Below are 26438 nucleotides of genomic sequence, written 5' to 3'. Positions count from 1 at the left end.
GTTCTGCTCTAATTTTTACTATTTCCTTTCCACTGCTGACTTTGCGTTGCCTTTGTTCTTTTTTTTCTATTTCAATAAGGTGTAATGTTAGGTTGTTCACTTGGGATCTCTCTTGTTTCTTGATATAAGCCTGTAATGATATAAACTTCCCTCTTATTACTGCTTTTACTGCATCCCAGAAATTTTGATATGTCATGTTGTCTTTTCATTTGTCTGTATATCTTCTGATCTCTGCTTTTATTTCTTCTTTGACCCAGTCATTTTTTAGAAGAATGTTGTCTAATTTTCACATTTTTATGGGTTTCTTTACTTCCTTTTTACAGTTGAATTCTAATTTCAAAGCCTTATGATCAGAAAATATGCTTGGTATAATTTCTGTCTTCCCAAATTTGTTAATGTTAGTTTTGTGGCCCAACATATCAACATGTCTATCCTTGAGAGTGTTCCATGCACACTAGAGAAGAATGTATAATCTTTTATTTTGGGATTAAATGTCCTATAAATATCTATTATGTCCATTTGGTCCAAAGTGTTGTTTAAAGCTGATATTTCTTTTCTTTCTTTCTTTCTTTTTTTTTTTTTTTTTTGTGTGTATGTGTGTGACAGAAACAAAGAAAGGAACGAATAGGGACAGACAGACAGAAAGGGAGAGAGATGAGAAGCATCAATTCTTCATTGCAGCACCTTAGTTGTTCATTGATTGCTTTCTCATATGTGTCTTAACTAGGGGGCTACAGCAGACTGAGTGATTCCTTGCTCAAGCCAGCAACCTTGGGTTCAAGCTGGTGAGCTGCGCTCAAACCAGCGACCTCGGGATTTTGAACCTGGGTCCTCTGCGTCCCAGTCCGACGCTCTATTCACTGTGCCACCATGTGGTCAGGCTAGGCTGCTCTTTATTGATTTTCTATTTGGATGATCTATCTAAAACCGTCGGTGTGTTGAAATCTTCAAGTATGATTGGGTTTTTTGTCTGCTTCTATTTTTAGATCAGTTAGTAGATGTCTTATATATTGTGGTGCTCCCTGGTTGGGTGCATATATATTAAGAAGTATTATGTCTTCTTGATACAATGTCCCCTTTATTATTATGAAATGTCCATCTTTGTCTCTGGTTACCTTTGTTGTCTTGAAGTCAGCATTGTCAGATACGAGTATGGCTACACCTGTTTTTGTTTGTATATTATTTGCTTGGGGAATCGTTTTTACATCCTTTCACTTTGAATCTACTTTTGTCCCTGCAACTTACATGTGTCTTTTGAGGGCAGCATATGGTTGGGTTTTGCTTTTTGATCCAATCTGCTACTCTGCTCTTTATTGGTGAATTCAGTCCATTTACATTTAGGGTAACTATTGATACTTGAGTATTTCTTATAGCCATTTTATATTTTGTTTTCTGGTAGCTCTGTCTTGTTTCATTCTTCTCTCTTTTGTTTCTGTCAGTTGTTTTTGTTTGGTGGTATTCCATACTTTCTCCCTCTTTCTTCTTTTTCTAAACTGTTTCAGTAGTGGCTTTTTTGTGGGTGGTTACCATTAGGTTAAGAAAAAAGTGTTCATATGTGCAAGAATCCTTTGTCATATGAGTGCTTTTGCACTCCATCCTCTTGCTACTGCAGATCTTTATCCTCTCCCCTTTTATGTTATTTTTGTTGAGATTATCCTTGTTTTTATTGTGACCTTGTTGGAGCTTTTACTTATAATTTTGATTTGTTTTGTCTTTGTGTGTGGTCAAATAACCCCCTTGAGTATTTCCTGCAGTGGGGGTTTTCTGGTGATAAATTCCCTCAGCTTCTGTATGTCTAGAAAAGTTTTTTATTTCTCCTTCATATTTGAAGGATAATTTTGATGGGTATAGTACTCTTGGCTGGTAATTCCTCTTTCAGTACTTTGAATATTTGGGTCCACTCTCTTCTGGCTTGTAGAGTTTCTGCTGATAACCTAATGGGCTTTCTTTTATATGTTATGGTCTTCTTTTCCCCAGCTGCCTTGAATATTCTTTTCTTGTCATTGATTTTTGACAATTTTATTACAATGTACCTTGGAATAGGTCTGTTAGGGTTGCAGTAACTCAGTTATCTATTTCCTTTTTGAATTCGAGGCTCTAACTCTTTCCATAGGTTTGGGAAATTCTCATCAATTATTTGTTTGGGTAGGCTCTCCATTACCTTCTTCCTCTCTTCTTCTTCTGATATACCCATTATTCTTATATTGCTCTTTCCGTTGAAGTCATTGGTAAGGTATTCATTTATTAATTTGTTTTCTGAGCTCATTAAGTTGCTTTTTAGTGTCTTCTCGCATCTCGCTGAGTATTTTCAGAACTTCAATTTTGAATTCTCTATCATTTAATTCCAAGGCTTCCATGTGACTGAGATTTTTTTTCTGGAGATTTTTCATTTTCTTTCTGAAATATGTCTCTGTCTTGTGTAACAATGGTATTCTATTTCTTCTTCCTTGATGGCATTTGAGAGTGATATTGTTAAGAATCCTAACAAGGCCCTGGCCGGTTTGCTCAGTGGTAGAGCGTCGGCCTGGCGTGAAGTCCCGGGTTTGATTCCTGGCCAGGGCACACAGGAGAAGCGCCCATCTGCTTCTCCACCCCTCCCCCTCTCCTTCCTCTCTGTCTCTCCCTTCCTGCAGCGAGGCTCCATTGGAGCAAAGATGGCCCGGGCGCTGGGGATGGCTCCTTGGCCTCTGCCCCAGGAGCTAGAGTGGCTCTGGTCGCGGCAGAGCGACGCCCCGGAGGGGCAGAGCATCGCCCCCTAGTGGGCAAAGCGTCACCTCCTGGTGGGCGTGCCGGGTGGATCCCGGTCGGGCGCATGCGGGAGTCTGTCTGACTGTCTCTCCCCATTTCTAGCTTCGGAAAAATACAAAAATAAATAAATAAATAAAAAACAAGATACCCACAAAAAATAAAAATTCAAAAAATAAAATTCATAAATGAAAAAAAGAGAATAAAAAGGAAAAGGGGGGGTAAATTTCAGTTTTGAGAGGTTTCTTCCAGTAGGTGTTGCTGTATTACAGCTTTTAGCTCTGTGAAGTTGCTGGGCTTTCAGCTGAGATGTTGCTGTTGCTATGATGTAGGTGGGGCCACAGTTATATTGGCAGATGGGGCATGTTGTGAGGGCTTTACAGCTCTAGCAATGGCAATCTCAGGCTTCCAAGTACTCCTTCCCACATCTCAACAGACCTGGGGTCTGGACATGGAGCACCTCTGTTCTTCAGGGGAGAGTGTGGCTCTGGAGAGCTAGCTGTGGGATTTGTCTCTGTCACTCTCCTTACCCACGAGGTGAGGGAGGTGGGATCTAGGAGGCTGGGGGCCACACTATAGCTTTCTGTTTCTGCTGAATGCGGCCTGCAGGCTAACCTTGGGAACTCTGGCCATGAGCCCCCGCTCTTTCTGGCCACTTTGGTTTATCTCTCCCTCTGCCCTCCTGTCTCACAACGCCTCCCAGCAGAAGGAGACCCAGTCACTCCGAGTTCCCCTCTCCATACCCCTCAGACAAAGTCCAGAGAGCCTGAGCTTCCCTCCTCCCCATAGTCCCACAGAGAAAAAAAAATGCAGTCACTCCAGGTTTGTCCCCTCTCCTCTCCAAAACCCATCACGAATGTGTTTTATCTTCCAGCCCCCTTTCCACCCCGTCTCACCTTTAGTCCATTTGGTTTGCAGATCTTTCAGGCATGCCTGTGAGCCCAGCTGGGGTTTCTTTACTGCATTATAGTTGTTCAATTTGTTGAAATTTCAAGGGGAGAAATCAGGAGTATCTCTTATGCTGCCATTATTCAGCTGTCATCTGCAAAACCTAATTTCCCAAGCATCAAGTATGACCTTCCTTGGTTACTGACATGCTGGTTTTCTCCAAGTGAAGGCTGCTAGGCCAGTGCCACCCCTCTTCAGCTGCTACTACCCTCTTGCCTCCCACTAGGTGATGAGATACGTGACCTGGAGATGGTGCCAGACTCTATGCTGCACTCATCCGCTGAAAGGCCAACTTTCATTGATCGTCTGGCCAACAGCCTCACCAAACGCAAGCGTTCCACCCCCCAGAAGTTTGTAGGTAAGAGTCCAGTTGTAGAGGAGACATCAGCTTTAAGCCACAGCTCAGCTCATCTATACGTGAACTCTAGTAGTCATTAGTTGGGTCTGGAGATTTGACTAAAGGAAAGAAAGTTGTCTGGTTCTCAGACTCTAGCCCCAGAACAGGAACAGAGTGAAGAGGGAGAAAGCACCTCAAGAGGGTGGAGAGGGGTCAGTGTTGAGGGCTCATGTGGTAGGTCTAAGAAGAGGGTGTCAGGGGGCTCTCCCAGTTTTTGAGAATAGCAAGGACTTTAGTCTTTGGGGATGAGATAAGGGCCCTTAGTCAGAGGGAGGAGGCAAGTATGTGGACCCCACCTAGTCCTGATCATTAGCTCCCAAAGGACTGGGAGCTTTGTAGAGAGTAATGAAAGAGTAATAAGGACTGAGTCCTCCAAGATTATCACCTAGAGTTGGGGAGTAGCCCCACAAGGGACCTAACTTCAAGGAAACTAAATGGAGAATGGTAAATAACATTATAAGCATCCTCATGGGTAAGAAAAAAAGAAATAAACCCAGGGGACTTAGGAATTCTTCAAAGCCAGCTCTGCTGAGAGCCTCTTCTCCACAGGCGAGAAGCAGATGCACTTCAGCCTCTCGGACCTCCCCTATGATGTGAATTCAGGTGGCTATGAGAAGGATGTGGAGTTGGTGGCACACCATGGCCTAGAGCCTAGCTTTGGAGGTCCCCTGGCCTTTGTGGGGACAGAGCATCTGCGTCCCCTCCGCCTTCCACCTACCAATTGCATCTCAGAACTCACGCCCGTCATCAGCTCTGTCTATACCCAGATGCAGCCCCTCCCTGGTCGACTAGAGCTTCCAGGATCCCGAGAAGCAGGTGAGGGACCTGAGGACCTGGCTGATGGAGGTCCCCTCCTCTACCGGGCCCGCGGCCCCCTTACTGACCCTGGGGCATCCCCCAGCAATGGCTGCCAAGACTCCACAGATACAGAGAGCAACCACGAAGATCGGGTTGGGGGGGTGGTATCCCTCCCTCAGGGTCCCCCACCCCAGCCACCTCCCACCATTGTGGTAGGCCGGCCCAGTCCTGCCTACGCCAAAGAGGACCCCAAGCCACAGGAGGGCTTACTGCGGGGCACCCCAGGCCCCTCCAAGGAAGTGCTTAGGGTGGTGGGTGAGAGCGGTGAGCCCGTGAAGGCCTTCAAGTGCGAGCACTGTCGTATCCTCTTCTTGGACCATGTCATGTTCACTATCCACATGGGCTGCCATGGCTTCAGAGACCCTTTTGAGTGCAACATCTGTGGTTACCACAGCCAGGATCGGTATGAGTTCTCTTCCCACATTGTCCGGGGGGAGCACAAGGTGGGCTAGTGACCCACTGCCCTCCCCTCAGTCTGCCCCTCTACTGCCCCACATACAGGAGTCTAGCTAGCCCTGTCCCCACCACATCCCAAGTTTTGCTGTGTAGCCCCATCACTGGCTACCTAACTTCACACTTGACCCTGAATCCTTCTCACCTCTTCTCCACCCTGACCAATTTAAGCATTGTGATGAAACAGGTCATTGTGTTTATGCTTCTCCTTTTTCTCTTAACCTTTCATCCCAGCGTACTCACTGAGTTACTTATTAATAGAATTAGTTGATTTTTCTTTTGCAGTTTTTTAAAACTTATATCATTCACTTGGCCCTCCCCCCACCCTCCTGCCCACAGTCCCTTAACTACTTTAGGCCTAATTTTTCTCTCTTTGTTCTGTCTTTCTCCAATAGCCCTGGGGGTAGGAAGCTCCTCTTAGTATTAAGAGACCTTGGACTTCTTGTTTTAAGTCCTCATCTTTTGCATTATGTGATTCTTCAGTTTTGATTCCAGTAGTTCCCTCTGGCCCTACCTTAGCTCTGTAGCATTATACCTCCTCTCTGGGACCCTTCAAACTGGTACTCCATACCTCTTGTGCCCTTTCACATTAGGCAATTTGCACTTTTTTTTAACAAATGAATAATTCCCTTGTTTGGAAGTAAAAGGGGCTAAAGAAGTTCTCCCCAGTCTAACTGTGGTACTGAGGGTCCTCTTAATGCCCCCGCTAGTAACATGAGTTCCCCAAAGCTCACATTCAAGATCTCCCTCTAGGATGTGATAATATATCTCTCCCCTTCTTGAACAACCCCCAACACTGCCAGTCTCCTCAGTGGCAGCTTTTCTCTCCTTGCAGTGCCCTGATTTTATATTCTCAGGGGCCAAGGCCAGGTCAGCAGTCCTCTGTCTCTGACACACTGGGAGCCACAGGTGCCTAATTGGGAACCAGGGCGTGGGTGGGGGTGGGTCAAAATTCTCCTTGTCCTCTTTTACCTGTCAAACTTCTTCAATCTAGTGACCTTCCTAGGCTCTCAGGGACTCCTGCAGACCCTGTCCTATGAGAAACTAGTGGGTTGCTGCCTGATGTCAAGGGGTTATCTCAACCCCTGTCATGCTGCCTTCTCCCCCTTAGCAGGATTCATCTTCTTAGGGAGAAAAGGATATAACCAAAAATTATCCCAGGATGAGCAAGGGCATACACCCCTCATCCCGTTCCACTCTTATCCCAGTAAGAATGGGATGGGCACAACTGAAAGGGGGACACCCATTACTGCCCCCTTCTACACTCAGCTCCCAGATGTAGGGCAGGAGGGCACTGTCCTCCCAGCTGCTGCAAAGAGCCTGGCTCTATGGGCAACCTAGTTATGAGAAGGGGCAGGAGGAGATATAGCTCCACTGCAAGTGGAGGTCTCTTTCTATAAGAATTCCCTGCCCAAGGTCAGTCACAGCCATCCCATCCTCTGCTACCTTGAGATTCAAACCAAAGGCTGTTTTTCTATATTAAAAAAAAAAAGTAAAAACCAAACACAACACCTCACAAGTTGTAACACTTGGTCCTTCTCTCTCTCTCCTTTTCGCTTCCATCTTTCCACATGTCCTTATAGGCTCTTTGCCTCCTACTTTTGTCACTCCCTATCAGGGATAATTTAAGGGGATAGTAAAGGGTTGGCTAAGGAACTGACCCTGGGATTGGGGCTCTCAAGGGCTCTAAGAAGAGTCTACCTTATCCTGTTATGGTTAAGGAGACCCTAAAAAACTCCTCTTCCCCCTTTTTCTACCCCATTACGTGATCTGAAGAGAACCAGATTGTCAGGGAGGGGCATTGTGGATTGATTTTTCCTTCTTGACAATGTAGCAATAAACAGATGCTGCCAAGGACAGAGGGTGGGGGAGTTAGCTGGGAGGACAGTGGTGTCTAGAGGAGACTTTTCTCAACAGCAACCAGGGCAACTAGCTCCTAGTTTCAGGACGGCAGCAAAGCTGAGATGACCTGGGGTTCTCCTCAACTGTTCTGATTACTGAACCTTTTCCTGTTAGACTTACCCCTACCACCTCTTCAGCATCTGCTATGTATCTGATGACACCTCATAAGGACTAATTCCTTCTGGGGTATCAGAGCCTTAGGGTGCCACCACCCCTTCCCCCAGCCAGCTTTGGCACCTCTAACCTTCTGAAACATGAAAGACTATGCTCTGAGCCCATGAGAGCAGAGACTGGAAGGCAAGACCAGGTGCTAAGGAGGGGAGAGAAGGGCACTCTGTCTCTCTCCAGACCATCACTGCACTTTAACCAGGGTCTTAGGTACAAAATCCTACTTTCTAGAGCCTTTCAGCTCTGAAACCTTAAACACCCTCATGCTCTCTCTTCCAACTTGTTTTGCATAAAAAAAGAAAAAGAAAAATATATATTGAAACCCACATGGAGAAAAGAGGTGTTTTCCTTTTATACTGATATTCAAACATCAACACCACGCACACAAAAATTCTAAATAGACAGTTTTCCAGACTTTTGTTTTCTTCATGTCAGTGTCCAAGCTGCAGGTGGGATTTTATAATACTTCTGGCATCTTCTGTCCTTGTATAAATAATATATATATTATATATATTTTTAATCATAAGTTGTGAAGAACAACTGCAACAACAACAACAAAAAACACACAGAAGCAAGTGCAATACCACCTCTCTTCTCTCTCTCCCAGGGTTTCATTTGTAGCCTATGCTTGGTGTCTCCTTGGACCTTATCCCTTCATCTCCTCTTCCTCTGAGGCCCCCTTCATCCCCCCTTTTTTAAGAGTTTTTCCCCTTTCTCAAGGGAGTTAAACACGCTTTTGAGACTTATTGCAAAGCATTTTGTATATGTAATATATTGTAAGTAAATATTTGTGTAACGGAGATTACTACTGTAAGTTTTGTACTGTACTGGCTGAAAGTCTGTTACAAATAAACATAAGTAATTTAACACCCCTGGTTGTTTTTGCAGATCTCCTTTGCCTTGCTTTTCTACTGGGAGGGCGGGGACCTCCTAGCAGCATGTTGTACTAACTACTAAACATTTTGAAGGTAAACAAGTCTAATATTGAGAGGAAACCAAACAAGAATATTCAAGTTACTGCTACAGAGAAATTTTCAACCTCGAATGAGAAGTGGAAGAGATTTTCCTACCAGGAGTGCCCACAGAATAGGGGAGAAAACCCAGCATACCTATCCATCCAAAGCAGAAATTTATCAAACATTTGTTGTTCTGTGCCTACTTCATGCAAAACATATTATACATCCAGGGAGACACAAGTTACAGTAAAATGAATGATGATAATGACAGGGGTGGGTTACCACTTCCTGAGCACTCATAAATGCCAAGCACTGTGCCAAATATTCATTTAATTTTAGAAACAACCTCCAAAAAAAATGGTCACCATTTCTTGTGAAGAAATAAAAGCCCCCATGAGAATAAATAACTTGTTCAAGATTCATTAGCCAATAAGTAACAGAACCTGGATTTGAACCCAGGAGTGTGACACCAAGGTTTGTGCCCATCTCTTTATGCCAGGGAATGCAACCAGTAAAACCTCAAGGCTATAAAAATCCCAAGAAAAGCCAAGATAGGCACATTAACTTGATTTTGTCTTAAATACTTATTTTGTCCCCTTCACTCTGAACCTTTTTTGTTCTCCTACTTACCTCACTGCCATTCCGTATGGTAATGCTTGCCTTTCTGTTTCCATGAGACTGTATGGCAGTGAAAATTGGAGCATTTCATATAGAGTCTATCTTTTGCCATTTCCCATTGATGTTAAATTCAAAACCAAAAGAGACTGTGTTGAAGCCAAATTAAATTTTGAAAAATAAAATTTAACCCCAAAAAAGCTGGTTAGAGGTTAGGAAATACCATGATGGGTTGTTGCAGGGAAAATGAATCTGGTGAATTCAGACTCCAGAAGGATTCAAGAATGAAAAAAGAGTTGGTCTCCATTCTACACCATCTTGGGTCTGAATGCTCGGAGGTCCCCTTGACAACCTAGTTTCTTCAATTTTGGAGACCTCTGGGTGGTTGGCTGCACAGGGATAGCCACTCCTGTTCAAGGCTAAAAAACGATTTTCTGAAAGCTCTTCAGAGGTAAATGGAGGTGTACATAAGAAACAGTGTTTCAGTCAGTGGCCAGATTCACAACTGAGTGGTGAAATCATTTTAGTGGAGCTTGATCAGCATATATTTATTGCTCACAAAAATTAGGGGATATGACAAAATGAATATAAAGCAATAAAAAGCATTTGATTTTTTTTATTAAAGAACATCAGAAAAACAAATGACAAGTCAAAGAAAGTTATTTGATTATGCAAATGAGATGCAAAACAACTTATTTCATTGGTAAAAAGGCACTGTACAAAAGGCTGAAAGTACTAGAGCATTGCTTCATGTTCATTTTGAAATAAATATCCCCTAGTTTTTGTGAGCAGTATATACATATTTCTATTATGAATCTGAGTCTAAATTATTTAAGTCACTGATCCAGGCTATTCCACCCATTGCGGGGGTGGGGTGGGGTGAGAAGCGGCATAGTATTGTGGAGCCAGAACAATTCTTACTAGCTTGGGGACTTTGGGCAAACTCAGTTTTCTGTTTTGTTTTGTTGTCTGTTTTAGGTGGGGAGATCGTGCTGCAGACTCCCGCATGCTGGGGACCGAGATCCACCTGGCAAACCCCTCTAGGGCTGAATGATGCTCAAGTACCCATCTACTTTTAGCACATGAGGCTGATGCCCTCCGACTGAGCTCTCCTCAGCGCGCCCTGGGCCACGCTCCATCTAGCCACTGGCTACAGGATGTGAAAAAAGAGAAGAGGGAGGAGGAGGAGAAGCAGATGGTCCCTTCTCCTGTGCGCCCTGAGGAGAAATCGAACCCAGGAAGTCCATACCGGCATTCCATCGACTTAGCCACCGGCAGGGCCGTGGGCAACTTCAGTTTTAACCTCCCTACAGTTATTCCTGTTTTTCGATCTGTAAAGTGAGGATAATAATGGTAGTACCTACCTTACAGACTTGTTGAGAGTTAAATGAGTTCATATTCAGAAAACACAACAGTGCCAGGCCCTGTGCAAATAGGATCCAGGGATAAAAGGGCAAATGAGAAACAGACCCCGCATCGATGCACTTGTCCTTGGTCCTTCGTTGTTTTTTGGTTTTTTGTTTGTTTGTTTTGTTTTTCTTCTTTTTCCTCATATTGGAAGGAGCAGTTAACAAAATGTTGTTTCCCCCAGGTCCTCCGTTTCTCACTCCTAAACCGAGCAGGACTGTCAGAGAAGTGGGCCGAGAGCGTCTCCCAGTGGCAGAGCGCGGTTCCGGCCTAATTGCTTAGAGCCAAGGCTTGGCGAGCTTCGCACTACAACTCCCACCATGCACATCTTCTCCTCCGGCCTCCAACCGGGAGCGCGATTGGTGGTCTCGCGCGGGACCACTTCCGCACCCAGCGTCGCAAAACCCGAATAAGTATGACGCCCAGAATTACATCCGGGGTAAGGCGTCGCGGTGCTTGCTGGGGCGGATGTATAACTCTAGTTTTCTTCTGCCAATAGGAAAATAGTCCCATGGTCCGCTTGTGCCGTCAATAAGTAAACTTGGGAAGTGCCTTCCCGCTAGATTTTAGCGAAAACACTGAATAATAAAGAAAACTTAAGTAGAATGGGATTGCCATTCTTGGCGTTCGTCAACTGAGGTTTCTTCGGTGTGAGCGTAGGGATCTCGCCCTATATAAGAGAGCCGCATGGGGCGCCGGGTCTTCTTTCGTGTCCTCGCTTCCGAAATGGTGCGTCCCGGTACCTACCTCGGGGGTGGGTCGAGAGCCGCAGATTTGGGGCTGAGGAGGGGACTTGAGAGTTCAGTCCGTGGTGTAGGAGTGGACGGAGTGTGTCTGTTCTGGACTTGGAGACATGAGCGGCGGGGCCGGAGAGGTCACTGGCCCCTTTCTGGGGGCTGCGGGTGCGGAAAGGAGCCGGGAGGGGTCGGGGCTGGTTCAGTGGTGCTTCCTTCCTGGACATGGTCTTTATTCTCACGCAGACCAAGAAAAGAAGGAACAACGGTCGTGCTAAAAAAGGCCGCGGCCATGTGCAGCCTATTCGCTGCACCAACTGTGCCCGGTGTGTACCCAAGGATAAGGCCATTAAGAAGTTCGTCATTCGAAACATAGTAGAAGCCGCAGCCGTTCGGGACATTTCCGAAGCGAGCGTCTTTGACGGTGAGCAGACTTCCTGCTTGACCTGCGAGGGTTGTAGCACCGTCCTCCCAGCCCAGCTCTCCCGGGCAGGCCGTGTAGTCACGGCCCGTGTTGGGAAAAGAGAACGTTGTCTTGGTTGTGTTTGCCGTATTTGAGCTTTGTCTGGTTGGAGACGTTTTTTTCTTTTTTGTGTGTGTGGTAGTGCACAGTCTTTGCTATGGTTTGTGATTTTTTTCTGGGTCGGGGGAGAGGCGATCCCAAAAGCACTTACAGCACTTACTCTGCAGCCCTATTTGCGGAACAATAACTAAACGTAGTGTATGTGACCATGCTTTTGACTTGATGAATATTTGAGTCCTTGTGAAGTGTCTGGAAGAATGTTTCAAGTAGGAGGCTGTCTGGTTTGGTCTACAAAGTGTTTCTGGAGCAATATGATGTGTTTTGGCCATTTCTTTTTCTTAAAAAAATTGGCTGCTGAAAGAACTGGACGTTTGGTTTATCTAGGATGTGGATTTGGTCCTTTTGGTGACAGAATGAATCAGTACTGCATATGTGTTTAAGCATCAGGAACTGAACATTTGCTTTGGGAGTGATGTTTTGTAGGTATGCCTGGCAAGACATTTATGTACATTTTGATATATTTGTTTTCCACTTTAGCCTACGTGCTTCCCAAGCTGTATGTGAAACTACATTACTGTGTGAGTTGTGCCATTCACAGTAAGGTAGTCAGGAATCGTTCTCGTGAAGCCCGGAAGGACCGAACACCCCCACCCCGGTTTAGACCTGCGGTAAGTATCTTAAAAAAATGTGGAAGCCAGAGGGGTGATGTTCAAAAGATACGTGAGGACCCAAGTGTTATCAAATTAAAATCTCATAACTATGATGAACAACTAAGTCTGGCAAGGTAGGTGGGACCCACACCTAAAACATTTGCTTAGAGTCACTTATAAATAAGAGAGTTGTTAGAGTTTGTTTTGGATTAAGTAGTGTGGTCTTCTTTCACATCAGCCCGTTTTCTCTGTTTATGGCCCAAATACACTGTTAATGATGGGAAGGTAGTGGTCAGGTTCTTTGAGGGGGAAGTCTTTAGTTTGTCGTTTTTAACTTTTTCATTCTAATATCTTTCAGGGTGCTGCCCCACGCCCTCCACCAAAGCCCATGTAAAGAGTTAAGTCCTTAACGACTGAAGAAAAGTTCTCTGGAAAAAAATAAAATGGAAATTTGACTTTATAAACCATGTTGAGTGTATTTGTTGCCATATAGAGTGGGGGTTGTGTATGTCACGGAATATAATGGCTTTAGGAAGCATTCAGGTGTGGAGTGCCACATAGTCTTTCATGGAGGGGAGTTTATCCCTGTACCTTAACTCAAGTTTCTTTTGTTTTTTTGTTTGTTTTTTTGTATTTTTCTGAAGTTGGAAACGGGGAGGCAGACAGACTCCCACATGCGCCTGACGGGGATCCACCCGGCATGCCCACCAGAGGGCGATGCTCTGTTGCAATCAGAGCCATTCTAGCGCCTGAGGCAGAGGCCAGAGAGCCATCCTCAGCGCCTGGTCCAACTTTGCTCCAATGGAGCCTTGGCTGCGGGAGGGGAAGAGAGAGACAGAGAGGAAGGAGAGGGGGAGGAGTGGAGAAGCAGATGGGCGCTTCTCCTGTGTGCCCTGGCCGGGAATCGAACCCGGGACTCCTGCACGCCAGGCTGACGCTCCACCACTGAGCCAACCGGCCAGGGCCAACTTGGAGCTTTTAAGGGGATTCTTCATAAAATTATTTCATCAATGTAACAATGCCACATTGTCTTAGAATTTGAAAATTAGGAAGTTATCAATTGGAAGTATATATAAGAATGATAGCAAGGAAGGGGTGGGGTATTTCAGAGCATCGGAGAAGCTTTTAACTAAAAAACCAGATGGCAATTGTTGACCACAATTTACTCATGGTCAACATATCAATGCATGTGCTAGAACAGCTGTGGGAAATCCTGAATTTGTCAGAATACATAAGTGTAAGCAAGAGTGTCTACCTTTGAGGAGGCTCATAAATGTCACCTGAAATTTGGAGATGTGTGACTTTGTGTAGGTTACCTAACCTCAGATGGTTAGAGCATTGTCCCAATACACCAAAGTTATGGGTTGATCCCCAGTTGGCATGTAACAATCAACCAGTGGATGCGTAAATATGTGGAACAACAAATCAATGTTTCTCAAATCAATGGGAAAAATAAGTGGAACAACAAATCTTCAAATCAGGAAATTTTTTTTAAATTAAAAATTAGCCTGACCTGTGGTGGCGCAGTGGGTAAAACTTCGACCTGGAATGCTGAGGTCGCCGGTTCGAAACCCTGGGCTTGCCTGGTCAGGGCACATATGGGAGTTGATGCTTCCTGCTCCTCCTCCTGTCCTCTCTTTATCTCTTCCTCTCTCTCTAATAAAAATGAATAAATAAAATAAAAAAAAATAAAAAAAAAATTAGAATGGGGCAGAACGTCTTTAACCTATGTTATTAAACATACTAATTGTAAAAAAGAATGAAAACATTGGCGACATCTTTTTTAAGGAGTTTAACAGAAGAAGGAGGGAAATAGGGTAGTGGCTGAAGGAAGCAGTGGGGTAAAGGGATTTTATAAAATGGTAGAAATATCGACATTTTCTCAATGATGGGGAAATTGAGAGAAATACAGGAGACAGCATGTATGTCCTTGAACAAACAAGGGATAGAGTCCAGGGCACAAGTGGAGAGGTTTTGGCCTTGGATAGGGGCACAGTATCAGTAATAACGAGAGAAAATGGATTATATAGTCCAAAAGCATATACGTTGTTTGCTACTTCTATTTCTCAGAGAAGTAGGAGGCAAGATCATCAGCTTAGAATAAAGATATAGGGAGAAGGAGGTGTTTGAAGAGAAAAATGAATGTAGCAGATGTCTGGGAGGAGAAAAGGCATGTGATCTGGTGTAGTGTGATTGCCTATCAGCACTGGAAGTTAGAAGGAATTTAAAGTGAGACCAAGTGAGATGAAGTACTATTTAATTGTGTAGGTACAGACCCAAAGTGTAGAGAATTGGACTTAAACCAGAGCTGTGGCTTCACCAAATGAGTACATTGAAGTGAGAGGGGACAAAAGAATTGAGAGTATACTCAAAGGAGTGATTATAATGACTGGCCATAGACTTAAGGATAAGGAGTAGAGATAGGATATGGGAGGGTAATTAGGTCCAATGGTAAAGGGTACGATCAGTAAGTTCAAGTTCTGGTTGGGGGTAGGCCAGTAGAGCTGGTGAAAAATAAAGGAGGCCTGAGAGTGGGATTATACATCCAGCAAATGGATTAAAATGCTTAAGAAAAATAGAAATTAAGAGATCTGGTATCAATATTTAAAAAGGCAACTGCTAGCCCGGCCAGGCAGTGGCATAGTGGATGCAGCATTGGACTAGGAGGAGGAGGACCCAGGTTTGAGACCCTGAGGTCACTGGCTTGAATGAGGGCTCATCTGGTTTGAGCAAGCCTCACCAGCTTGAGTCCAAGGTTTCTGGCTCAAGCAAGAGGTCACTCAGTCTGCTGTACCCCCACCCCACCCCCATCAAGGCACATGTGAGAAAGCAATCAATGAACAACTAAGGTATCACAACAAAGAGTTAATGCTCTTCATCTCTCTGCCTGTCTGTCCCTATCTGTCCTTCTCTTTGTCTCTCTCTGTCTCTGTCACACAAAATAAGTAAAGTCTTACACATATTGCCTAACCAGGTGGTGGCGCAGTGGATAGAGCATCGGACTGGGATGCGGAGGACCCAGTTTCGAGACAGGTCGCCAGCTTGAGCACGGGCTCATCTGGTTTGAGCAAAGCTCACCAGCTTGGACCCAAGGTCGCTGGCTTGAGCAAGGGGTTACTCGGTCTGCTGCAGCCCCATGGTCAAGGCACATATGAGAAAGCAATCAATGAACAACTAAAGTGTCGCAATGAAAAACTGATGATTGATGCTTCTTATTTCTCCGTTCCTGTCTGTCCCTGTCTATCCCTCTCTCTGACCTTCTCTCTGTCTCTGAAAAAAAAGTCTTACACAAATTAAAATTTAAAAAAATAAGGCAACTGCTTAAGCATTTTTATCTAATCAAACGTCAATCTCGGCCACTCAGCTTCATCCCATTCATGATCTGGCAAGCTTCTCAGTCATCTTTGGTGGCTCAAACCTAACCACAGCACACGCCTTAAACTTTCCATTCTCCATCTTTTTTTTTAAGAGAGGAGGGGAGATACAGAGACTGACACATGTGCCCTGACGAGTGCACCCACCGATTCTCTGCCCATCTGGGGCCGTTCACAGTTGAGCTACCATCTGCTTCTCCCCCCCCCCCCCCCCTTCTCTCTCTTCCCTTCTGCAGTCATGGCTCTATTGATTTGAGTGCTTTGGCCCCAGGCTCTGAGGATGGCTCTGGGAAGCCTCCACTTCAGGACCTAAAAATAGCTTCATTTTGAGCATCTGCTCCAGATGGACAGAGCAGCAGTCCCAGAAGGGAGTCACTGGGTGGATCCTGGTCGGGTGCATTCAGGACTCTATCTACCCCCTCTCACTTAAAATAATAAAAGGCCTGCCCTAGTCGAATAGCTCCCTTGGTTGGAGCATTGTTCCAAAGCACAGAGGTTGCTGGTTCAATCACCATCAAGGCATATACAGGAACAGATCAATGTTCCTGTCTCTTTCTCTTCCCCTCTCTCTCTCTCAAATCAATACAATAAACACTAAATTTTTTTTTCTTAAAATAAAATGAAAGGCCTGACTAGGCGATGACGCAGTGGATAGAGCGTAGGACTGGGATGCAGAGGACCCAGGTTCAAAACCCTGAGGTTGCCAGCTTGAGCACGGGGTTGATGGTTTGAACATGGGATCATAGATGTGACCTCATGGTTGCTGGCTTGAGCCAAAGGCCGCTGGCTTGAGCAAGGGGTCACTCACTCCACTGTAGCCCACCCTCCTGCCCCCAGTCAAGGCACATATGAGAAAGCAATCAAGGAACAACTAATGTGCCACAATGAAGAATTGATGCTTCTCATCTCTTTCTCTTCCTGTCTGTCCCTGTTTGTCCCTCTCTCTGTCTCAGTCACAAAAATTAATTAATTAATTAAAATAAATGAAAAAGATAATGTCACAGGCAGGAAGTCAGACCTCATCAATTTTATTACCCAGTGATTACCATAAGGGGCAGTATAATGCAGCAATTAGCTAAGCTTTGGAGTTAAACTTGAGTTTGAACCCTTTTTTTTCTTTTCTGACTCCCTCTACCATGCAGTAAGTAGATTTGTGACTTTTTGATAAGTTACTATTTCTGAGCTTCCATAATTTAATTTAAAAATGTTAAAATAGCCCTGGCCGGATGCCTCTGTTGGTTAGAGTATCTTCCCAATGCATAGACTTTGCCGGTTCCATTCCTGGTCCAGGCACATATGGGAACAGATCACGTTTCTCCTCTCTCTCCCATTCTCTCTCTCTCTCTCTCTCAAATCAATCAGTAAAATTTTTTAATTTTTATTTTATTTATTTGTTTATTTTCTATTTTTAGTGAGAGAGACAGAGAGGGACAGACAGACAGAAAGGAAGAGAGATGAGAAGCAACAATTCTTCATAGCAGCGCCTTTAGTTGTTTATTGATTGCTTTCTCATATGTGCTTTGACCAGGGGGCTACAGCTGAGCCAGTGGCACCTTGCTCAAGCCAGTGACCTTGGGCTTCAAGCTAGCAACCCCACACTCAAGCTGGTGAGCCTGCGCTCAAACAGGTAACTTCAGGGTTTCAAACTTGGGTCCTCTGAATCCCAAGCTGACATTCTATCCACTGTGCCACCGCCCCACGCTAGTTAATTTATTTTTTTGAGAAAGGCAGGCAGAGAGACAGCAACATCAAGCTGCTCCTGTATGTGTCCTGACCAGGGAATCAAACTGGCAACTGTGCTCCAAAAGGATGCTCCAGCTGACCCAGCTATCCAGCTAGGGCTAAATTTTATTTATTTTTTATTTTTATTTTTTAGAGAGATGGAGAGGGGAAGAGGGAAGGGAAGCATTCATCTGTGGTTCCACTCAGTCATGCACTTGTTGGTTGTTTCCCATGTGTGCCCTGACCAGGGATTGAACTCACAACCTTATTGTTTCTGGATGATGTTCTTAACCGACTGAGCTAACCAGCCAAAGCTCTGCCATTCCTTTCATATTACACTCCCTCTTGGAGAGGAGGGCCTTTACAGGTAGTAGGAACAGGATAACTGGCTCTAGTACCTAATAAAAAAATTCAGCTTTCTCAACTTCTATATTCAGAGTAACCTGGGGCTCCTCATGGAAGATCAAAACATTACCTTTTGGAGCCAAAAGAGGAGGCCCCCAGACCGCAGTGATCGTCATTTTCTATCTGGGATAATTGCAAAAAATTAGAAGCTTCCCTTTCCTTCCCTCCCTGAAGATGGTGGGGGCACTCTCTTTTTCATTGTCTTTCTTGTTTGCAATATGCACAGTGGTTAGGCTCCAGCTCTACCAGACACCTTTTGTTGTTATCACAGTAGGGGCTGAGGTTACTCACCCAAATCGGTCTTCCTCCTGTCATCCCCAAATTATCTGAAGTCTGGAGGGTGACAATCAGAAAAAATTTACTTTTTCACGTTTCCTTCGTCCTCTTTTTCTGCCACATCTCTGTTGTTAAAGACTCTGAAGGCACCTCTACCAATTGGGAGGTGGGGGTGGTAGGTCCCACCACTATCATTTTGAGCACAGTGGGATAGAAAGTATGTACCCAGGGTAGTCTCTCTCTCTGCGTCCTCAGGGTCTATAGTGGTGTATAGCAGTGGTCCCTAACCTTTTTTGGGCCATGGACCAGTTTAATGTCAGAAAATATTTTCACAGACCAGCCTTTAGGGTGGGACGGATAAATGTATCACATGACCGAGACAAGCGTCAAGAGTGAGTCTTAGACGATGTAACAGAGGGAATCTGGTCTTTTTTTTTTTTTTTTTTTTTGTATTTTTCTGAAGCTGGAAACAGGGAGAGACAGTCAGACAGACTCCCCGCATGCGCCCGACCGGGATCCACCCGGCACTCCCACCAGGGGGCGATGCTCTGCCCCTCCGGGGCCTCGCTCTGTTGCGACCAGAGCCACTCTAGCGCCTGGGGCAGAGGCCAAGGAGCCATCCCCAGCGCCCAGGCCATCTTTGCTCCAATGGAGCCTCGGCTGCTGCGGGAAGGGAAGAGAGAGACAGAGAGGAAGGAGACAGGGAGGGGTGGAGAAGCAGATGGGCACTTCTCCTGTGTGCTCTGGCCAGGAATTGAACCCGGGACTTCTGCACGTCAGGCCGAAGCTCTACCACTGAGCCAACCGGCCAGGGCCGGAATCTGGTCATTTTTAAAAAATAAAACATCGTTCAGACTTAAATATAAATAAAACGGAAATAATGTAAGTTATTTATTCTTTCTCTGCGGATCGGTACCAAATGGCCCACGGACCAGTACCGGTCTGTGGTCCGGGGGTTGGGGACCACTGGTGTATAGTCTTAAGCATTCTTTCAGTCTTTCTGAACATGTATAAATGCTCCACTGCATCTTTTTTTTTTTTTAATTTTTTAATTTTTTATTTATTCATTTTTAGAGAGGAGAGAGAGAGGGAGAGAGAAAGACAGAGAGGAAGAGAGAAGAGAGAGAGAAGGGGGAGGAGCTGGAAGCATCAACTCCCATATGTGCCTTGACCAGGCAAGCCCAGGGTTTCGAACCGGTGACCTCAGCATTTCCAGGTCAACGCTTTATCCGCTGTGCCACCACAGGTCAGGCTCCACTGCATCTTGATCACCTGGGTTTGTCTATTTTTTTTTTTTTTAAGAGAGAGAGAGAGAGAATGTGACAGGAGAGAGAGAGGGACAGATAGGTACAGACTGACAGGAAGGGAGAGATGAGAAACAACTCATAGTTGTGGCACCTTAGTTGTTCATTGATTGCTTTCTCATATATGCCTTGACCAGGGGGATCCAGATGAGCCAGTGACCCCTTGCTCAAGGCAGCGACCTTGGGCTTCAAGCCAGTGACCAGGGGTCATGTTACAATCCCATGCTCAAGCCAGCGAACTCACTCTTAAGCCAGAGACCTCAGGGTTTCAAACCTGAGTCCCCTGCAACCCAGGCCGACACTCTATCTGCTGCGCCACCACCTGGTCAGGTTTGTCTTTTTCTTTTTCTTCTTCTTCTTTTTTTTTTTTTTAGATTTTATTTATTCATTTTTATAGAGAGAGAAGGGGAGGAGGAGCAGGAAGCATCAACTCCCATATGAGCCTTGACCAGGCAAGTCCAGGGATTTGAACCAGCGACCTCAGCGTTCCAGGTCTATGTTTTATCCAATGTGCTACCACAGGTCAAGCCGTCTTCTTTTCTCAAAGCAGATGTTCTTCAACTTGTCGCCAATAAAAATTTTCTGAATAGCGCTAAAAAAAAAACCAAAATAAAATACAGATTCCTAGCTGTCCAGCATGGGGTTTAGGAATCTGTGCTTCTAAAAAGCTCCCCTTTCCCTTTTCTTCTGATGTGTGACCAAGTGGAAACCACTGCTTTCAACCTCATGCACACTTCTCTTTCTCTTTTTTTTTTTTTTTTTTTTTTTTTGCATTTTTCTGAAGCTAGAAACAGGGAGAGACAGTCAGACAGACTCCCGCATGCACCCGACCGGGATCCACCCGGCACGCCCACCAGGGGCGATGCTCTGCCCACCAGGGGGCGATGCTCTGCCCATCCTGGGCGTCGCCATGTTGCGACCAGAGCCACTCTAGCGCCTGAGGCAGAGGCCACAGAGCCATCCCCAGCGCCCGGGCCATCCTTGCTCCAATGGAGCCTTGGCTGTGGGAGGGGAAGAGAGAGACAGAGAGGAAGGCGCGGCGGAGGGGTGGAGAAGCAAATGGGCGCTTCTCCTGTGTGCCCTGGCCGGGAATCGAACCCGGGTCCTCCGCACGCTAGGCCGACGCTCTACCGCTGAGCCAACCGGCCAGGGCATGCACACTTCTCTAATCAGAGTACTTATTGCCTTAAGTTTGAGGCAAAATATATCTCTGGAGTGAATCACTTCTTACTCAAAGACATGGATTGATTTCCATATTTATTTGGCCTCTGTTACCACACCTTTAGTAAAATTTCTTTTTTTTCTTTTTTTTCTTAAGTGAGAGGCAGGGAGGCAGAGAGACAGACTCCTGCATGTGCCTTGACCTGGCAAGCTCCCTACCATATGATGATCTGCCTTTCTGAGGCTGTTGCTCCACAACCAAGCTATTTTAGCACCTGAGGTGAGGCCATGGAGCTATCCTCAGCACCCTGGGCCAAACTTGCTCGAACCAGTTGAGCCATGGCTATGGGAGGGAAAGAGAGAGAGAGAGAAAGGGGGAAGGGGTGGAGAAGCAGATGGGCACTTCTCCTGTGTGCCTTGACCAGGAATCAAACCTGCGACTTCCACATGCTGGGCTGATGCTTGACCACTGAGCCAACTGACCAGAGCTGTAAAATTTCTGAAATCATACCTGTTATAATTTTTTTTTTAAGAGAGAGAGAGAGAAAGAAAGGCAGGAAGGAAGAGAGACAGGAAAGGAGAGAAATGAGAAGCATCAACTCCTAGTTGCAACACCTTAGTTGTTCTTTGATTGCTTCTCATATATGCCTTGACTGGGGAGTCCAGCCAAGCCAGTGACCCCTTGCTGAAGCCAGCAACCTTGGGCTCAAGCCAGCAACCTTGGGTTTTAAGCCAGTGACCTTTGGGTTCAAGCCAGTGACCTTGGGAATTTCAGCTTGGGACCTCAGCATCCCAAGTCAACTCTATCCACTGCACAACCACCAGTCAGGCATACCTGTTAGAAATTGTAATTTTTTTTTTAATTTTTCTGAAGTGAGAAGCAGGAAGGCAGAGAGACAGACTTCCGCGTGTGCCCGACCAGGATCCACCCACATGCTCACCAGGAGGCGATGCTCTGCCTATCTGGGCCGTTGCTCCGTTGCAACTGGAGCCATTCTAGTGCCTGAGGTGGAGGCCATGGAGCCATCCCCAGCGCCCGGGCCAACTTTGCTCCAATGGAGCCTCGGCTGTGGGAGGGGAAGAGCAAGATAGAGAGAAAGTAGAGGGGGAAGGGTAGAGAAGCAGATGGTCGCTTCTCCTGTGTGCCCTGACCGGAAATTGAACCTGGGACTTCCACACGCTGGGCCGACGCTCTACCACTGAGCCAACTGGCCAGGGCCAGAAATTGTCATTTTTTACCCTTATCCCTCAGAAGAAGGAAAGCAGTGGGAGTCTGCTATATGATTGTTTTTCTAAGAACTGTTTCGTGAAGGTCATGTATTCAAACATCCTACAAAATGTGCTTCATTTTTGGCTCATAGATAAATCTGGGAATTCTTCCAATGTACCCCCAAGCAGATGTCTTTAAGCCATTAGCCACAGATTGACCCTTGAGACCCATAGCCAAACCTTTCCTGCTCAGTCTTTCTTGTCTTCTAGGTAAGAGATTCTCTCCTATCCCAGATCATCGTCACTGGAAACCATGAGCCCACCTGCTTGTCCCCAGTGAAGGTGGTACAGGCTGTCTGTTGGGAACCTTGTCTAGGGAACAAGCAAGGCATGGCCATTATTCCCATTTCCCATCAAGTTCCACCCTAGCTGTAGGTGCCCCAGAAAGTGCCCCCTTTAGATGGAAGCAGGATTAGGGTTGCAGGGAAGAAGCTTATGTGTGTAAAGTAACAAACATAATTTTAAATGAGCTCATGGGTAGAAAATGCTGAAACTTGAGGAAGCAAAGAAGCTACACTTTGAAAACAATGCCTCTCAAATCCACAGTGGACTCCCACCATAGAGCAGACTGCCTTGGACAAGACAGGCCATTTCCTACCACTGACACATTTGTTATATTTCTTTTTTAAGTGAGAGAAGGGAGATAGTGAGACAGACTCCCACATGCACCAAGATCAGGATCCACCGGCAAACCCTGTCTGGGGCTGATACTTGCAACTGAGCCATTTTTAGCACCTGAGGCAGAGGCTCCACAGAGCCATCCTCGGTGCCCAGGGCCGATGTGCTCGAACCAATCAAGCCATGGCTGCAGGAGAGGAAGAAAGAGAAAGAGAGAGAAGGGGAAGGAGAGGGGTGGAGAAGCAGATGGTCACCTCTCCTGTGTGCCCTGACTGGGAATTGAACCTGGAATTTCCGCATGCTGGGCTGTTGGGCTGTCACTCTACCACTAAGCCAACCAACCAGGGCCTTTTTTTTTTTAAATTTAAGATTTTATTGATTGATTTTGGAGAGAGGAAGGCAGGGATGGGGGTTGGGGGAGGAGCAGGAAGCATCAATTCATAGTTGTTTTGCATATGTGCCTTGACTGGGCACATATTTCAAACTGGCCCAGGTTTGAAACTGGCAACCTCAGCATTCCAGGAGGATGCTCTATCCACTGCACCACCACAGGTCAGGCCTCATGCTCCATCTTGATATCAGCATACAGCACATGGCCACTTTCATTGAATTTGCCCCTTAGTGTCTTCCATGTAATATCAAATGGAATATTTCTCACAAGTATCTGGCGGATCATCCTGGCCACTCCAAGGAACACGGATTCCAGCTCCACCAAAGGAACCTGTGAAGTTTCCTTCAAAGTTGCCATGTTCCATCTCGATGGCACAGTTAAGGCTGGCACAGCCACCACCACCCATGGACAGACCCATGCACTCAATGCCAGCACCCAAGATGGGGCTCATGGCGGGACCCACGCACTCTCCAGGCCCATGCACTAGAAACTGCTAGCAGGCCACTGGATATGCCTGCTGGCACTATGTGCTCCATGCTCAAGCCCATAAGCACAATGGCAGGACCCATATACATGTCACACCAGAGCGCATGTGCTCACTAGTCTGACCCACAGAGTGGACGGGTGCAGCCACAAGTTTGAGGTCCAGTGGGCCTATGTGCTTGTTGCCAGAGGCCAATGACCAGGCTTGTGCTTCAGTCTCAGAACCTTCATGATCCATGCCATGCCCAGGCCTATACCTGTGTACTCCATATCAGCACCACCAGCACAGTCAATGCTGGGGTCCATCTTCTCAATCCCGGGGACACTGCCTTCACCTGCACCATTTATCCTGCCCATGTTCATCCCAGATCCAAGTCAACTCATGTTTTCTATACCACCAGCAAAGGGTCCTTCCATGCCTCCCATTTTATTTATTCCAAATCCTAAGCCTTCCATTCCCATTCCTGTGGGTCCTATGTTCCCCAGGCTAGTGTCTTTATTGAGATGATTGGCATTGATAAACTGTGTCCTAACCCCATGCCAATACCACCATGTCCTTGGGGAAATTATTGTGGACACTCAGAAGGGAAACCAATCTCCCTTTGGTAAGGCCTCTCATTCATTATTGGTCTATCAAATAGTATATAGTTGGCCATTAAACATAGATATAGCTTGGACAGTTTCAAACAACTGTTCAGAATTAACCGGGCCTATTCCATGTCTTTTCCATCTTTATCCTCAAGAATGTCTGTCCAGACCACCACACCAGCCATATTAACAATTTCCTTCAGTTTCTTCCAGTCAACTTTATAATCCAAATTTGCTACCAATACTGTGTTTGCAAGTCTTCCAGCCTGTAATGCATGGATAATCTCATTTGGGATGTTAGGATTATTTAGGATACTGGCTAGGATATTAATCATTCCTGGGCCAGCTAGTCCCATACCATCCCACCAGTCGTAGCCATCACCTTTGGCATTGCTCTCCTAGCATCTTCAACATAAGGATCTTCTTTGATTTTCAGTGGTCTTCCACTCAGACTATACTTGTTTAGAACTTCGTCAGCTTTTTCAACGCTCTCTTCCATCTTAAATTCAACAAGGGCACCTCCCCTTGACTTTCCTTCAGCATCCATTAAGACAGGGGTCCCCAAACTACGGCCCGCGGGCCACATGTGGCCCCCTGAGGCCATTTATCTGGCCCCCGCTGCACTTCCGGAAGGGGCACCTCTTTCATTGGTGGTCAGTGAGAGGATCATAGTTCCCATTGAAATACTGGTCAGTTGGTTGATTTAAATTTACTTGTTCTTTATTTTAATTATTATATTTGTTCCCGTTTTGTTTTTTTTTTTTAATTTAAAATAAGATATGTGCAGTGTGCATAGGGATTTGTTCATAGTTTTTTTTATAGTCTGGCCCTCCAATGATCTGAGGGACAGTGAACTGGCCCCCTGTGTAAAAAGTTTGGGGACCCCTGCATTAAGAGCTTCACATGTTTTCTTTTTTAAAAAAATATTTTATTTATTCATTTTGAGAGAGAGAGAGAGGGAGAGAGAGAAAGAGAGGAGAGAGGAGCAGGAAGTATCAACTCCCATATGTGCCTTGACCAGACAAGCCCAGGAATTTGAACTGGTGACCCCAGCATTCCAGGTCAACACTTTATCCATTGTGCCACCACAGGTCATGATTTCTTTTTCTTTTTTTAAATTTTATTTATTGATTTTTAGAGAGGAGAAGGAGAGAGAGAGAGAGAGAGAGAGAGAGAGAGAGAGAGAGAGAGGAGAAGTAGAAAGCATCAACTCATAATAGTTGCTTCCTGTATGTGCCCTGACCAGGTAAGCCCCAGGTTTCAAATTGGTGATCTCAGCATTCCAGGTCGACGTTTTATCCACTCGGCCGCCACAGGTCAGGCACCAATTTTTTCTTTAACCAGCTCTTTGAGTGATTGCCATCTCACATCAAAAGGTAGGTTTGTAATGAAGGCTCTGAATCTTTTGGTTGGATTGGTATATGGCTCAAAGCAATTGCCTCCTCTTTTTATGTTTTTCTCCTTCCTCTTCTCGTTCTGAGTAGGTTGTTCTCCATCTTTAGGCTGGGAGCCCTGTTGCCATTCTCACCTCCATTTTGGCCTCCGTCTCCCCCATCTCTGCAGCCACTTTGACCCCTGCAACCATTTGCTCCCATGAGTGGACTTTGGGTGCACTCATCATTTCTAAAATATGGTGCTATCTGGGAAGGCAGTAAGGTGAGAGAAGTTCAGAAGCACTGGAATGGAGGTGAAGAATACCAGGAGAGGAGTGAAATTGGTGTGGGGATTAGGAATACAGAATCCCAACCTGGCCTTTGGAGGTGCAATGGATAAAGCGTCGACCTGGAATGCTGAGGTCGCCGGTTCAAAACCCTGTACTTGTCTGGTCAAGGCACATATGGGAGTTAATGCTTCCTGCTCCTCCTCTCTCTCTTACTCTCTCTCCTCTCTAAAATAAATAAAATTTTAAAAAGTACTAAAAGGAATACAGAATCCCCTTCCCATTTCCCTTGGGAAAACAAATCTTTTTCTCCAGTATAAAGCACTAACTACCGTCTACTCTGATAGGTTAAAGATGATTTCATGAGCCTGACCAGGTGGTGGCGCAGTGGATAGAGCATTCGACTGGGATGCGGAGGACCCAGGTTTGAGACCCCAAGGTCGTCAGCTTGTGCGCGGCTCATCTGGTTTGAGCAAAAGCTCACCAGCTTGGACACAAGGTCGCTGGCTCTAGCAAGGGGTCACTCGATCTGCTGAAGGCCCGCATTCAAGGCACATATGAGAAAGCAATCAATGAACAACTAAGGTGTTGCAACGAAAAATGATGATTGATGCTTCTCATCTCTCTCTGTTCCTGTCTGTCTGTCTGTCCCTATCTATACCTCTCTCTGACTCTCTGTCTCTGTAAAAAAAAAAAAAAAAAAAAAAAAAAAAAAAAAGATATATGCACCCTCTCAGTTCATTGCAGGATTATTTACAGTAGCCAAGACATGGATGGATAAAGAAGAGGTGGTGGCCTGACCTGTGGTGGCGCAGTGGATAAAGCATTGAC

At 45.6% G+C, this 26438-nt stretch overlaps 2 protein-coding genes and 1 pseudogene across 6 annotated transcripts in view; 2 read left to right on the top strand and 1 right to left on the bottom strand.

Moving 5' to 3' along the window:
* Positions 1-8297, top strand: part of IKZF4 (IKAROS family zinc finger 4) — a 41091-nt gene extending 32794 nt beyond the window's left edge. For all 5 annotated transcript variants that reach the window (XM_066258454.1, XM_066258453.1, XM_066258452.1 and 2 more), the window contains 2 exons: positions 3920-4051; positions 4640-8297. In XM_066258454.1, the coding sequence (XP_066114551.1) occupies positions 3920-4051; positions 4640-5400 (893 nt within the window). In that variant the 3' untranslated portion in view covers positions 5401-8297. The remainder of the gene's footprint in view (positions 1-3919; positions 4052-4639) is intronic.
* A 2687-nt stretch (positions 8298-10984) lies between these two features.
* Positions 10985-12800, top strand: RPS26 (ribosomal protein S26). The gene is made up of 4 exons (XM_066258456.1): positions 10985-11178; positions 11430-11607; positions 12244-12374; positions 12715-12800. The coding sequence occupies exons 1-4, from the start codon at positions 11137-11139 to the stop codon at positions 12748-12750; spliced, it is 387 nt and encodes a 128-aa protein (XP_066114553.1). The 5' UTR covers positions 10985-11136; the 3' UTR covers positions 12751-12800.
* Positions 12801-15677: 2877 nt separating this feature from the next.
* On the bottom strand, positions 15678-25532 carry LOC136323038 (heterogeneous nuclear ribonucleoprotein M-like; annotated as a pseudogene).
* Between the last annotated feature and the right edge of the window lie 906 nt (positions 25533-26438).

The sequence above is a fragment of the Saccopteryx bilineata genome, chromosome 2 (assembly GCF_036850765.1).
Source record: "Saccopteryx bilineata isolate mSacBil1 chromosome 2, mSacBil1_pri_phased_curated, whole genome shotgun sequence".
In the NCBI taxonomy this organism is placed as follows: domain Eukaryota; kingdom Metazoa; phylum Chordata; class Mammalia; order Chiroptera; family Emballonuridae; genus Saccopteryx; species Saccopteryx bilineata.
Note: the sequence above shows the minus strand (reverse complement) of the source record. Positions and strands in the feature narration are given on the sequence as shown.

Bases quoted from the DNA above. Each gene is read 5' to 3' on its own strand.
- RPS26 (XM_066258456.1), top strand. From the start codon at position 11,137: ATGGGGCGCCGGGTCTTCTTTCGTGTCCTCGCTTCCGAAATG. The intron at 11,179-11,429 runs GTGCGTCCCGGT...ATTCTCACGCAG, and splicing joins GTGTCCTCGCTTCCGAAATG to ACCAAGAAAAGAAGGAACAA. The intron at 11,608-12,243 runs GTGAGCAGACTT...TTTCCACTTTAG, and splicing joins CGAAGCGAGCGTCTTTGACG to CCTACGTGCTTCCCAAGCTG.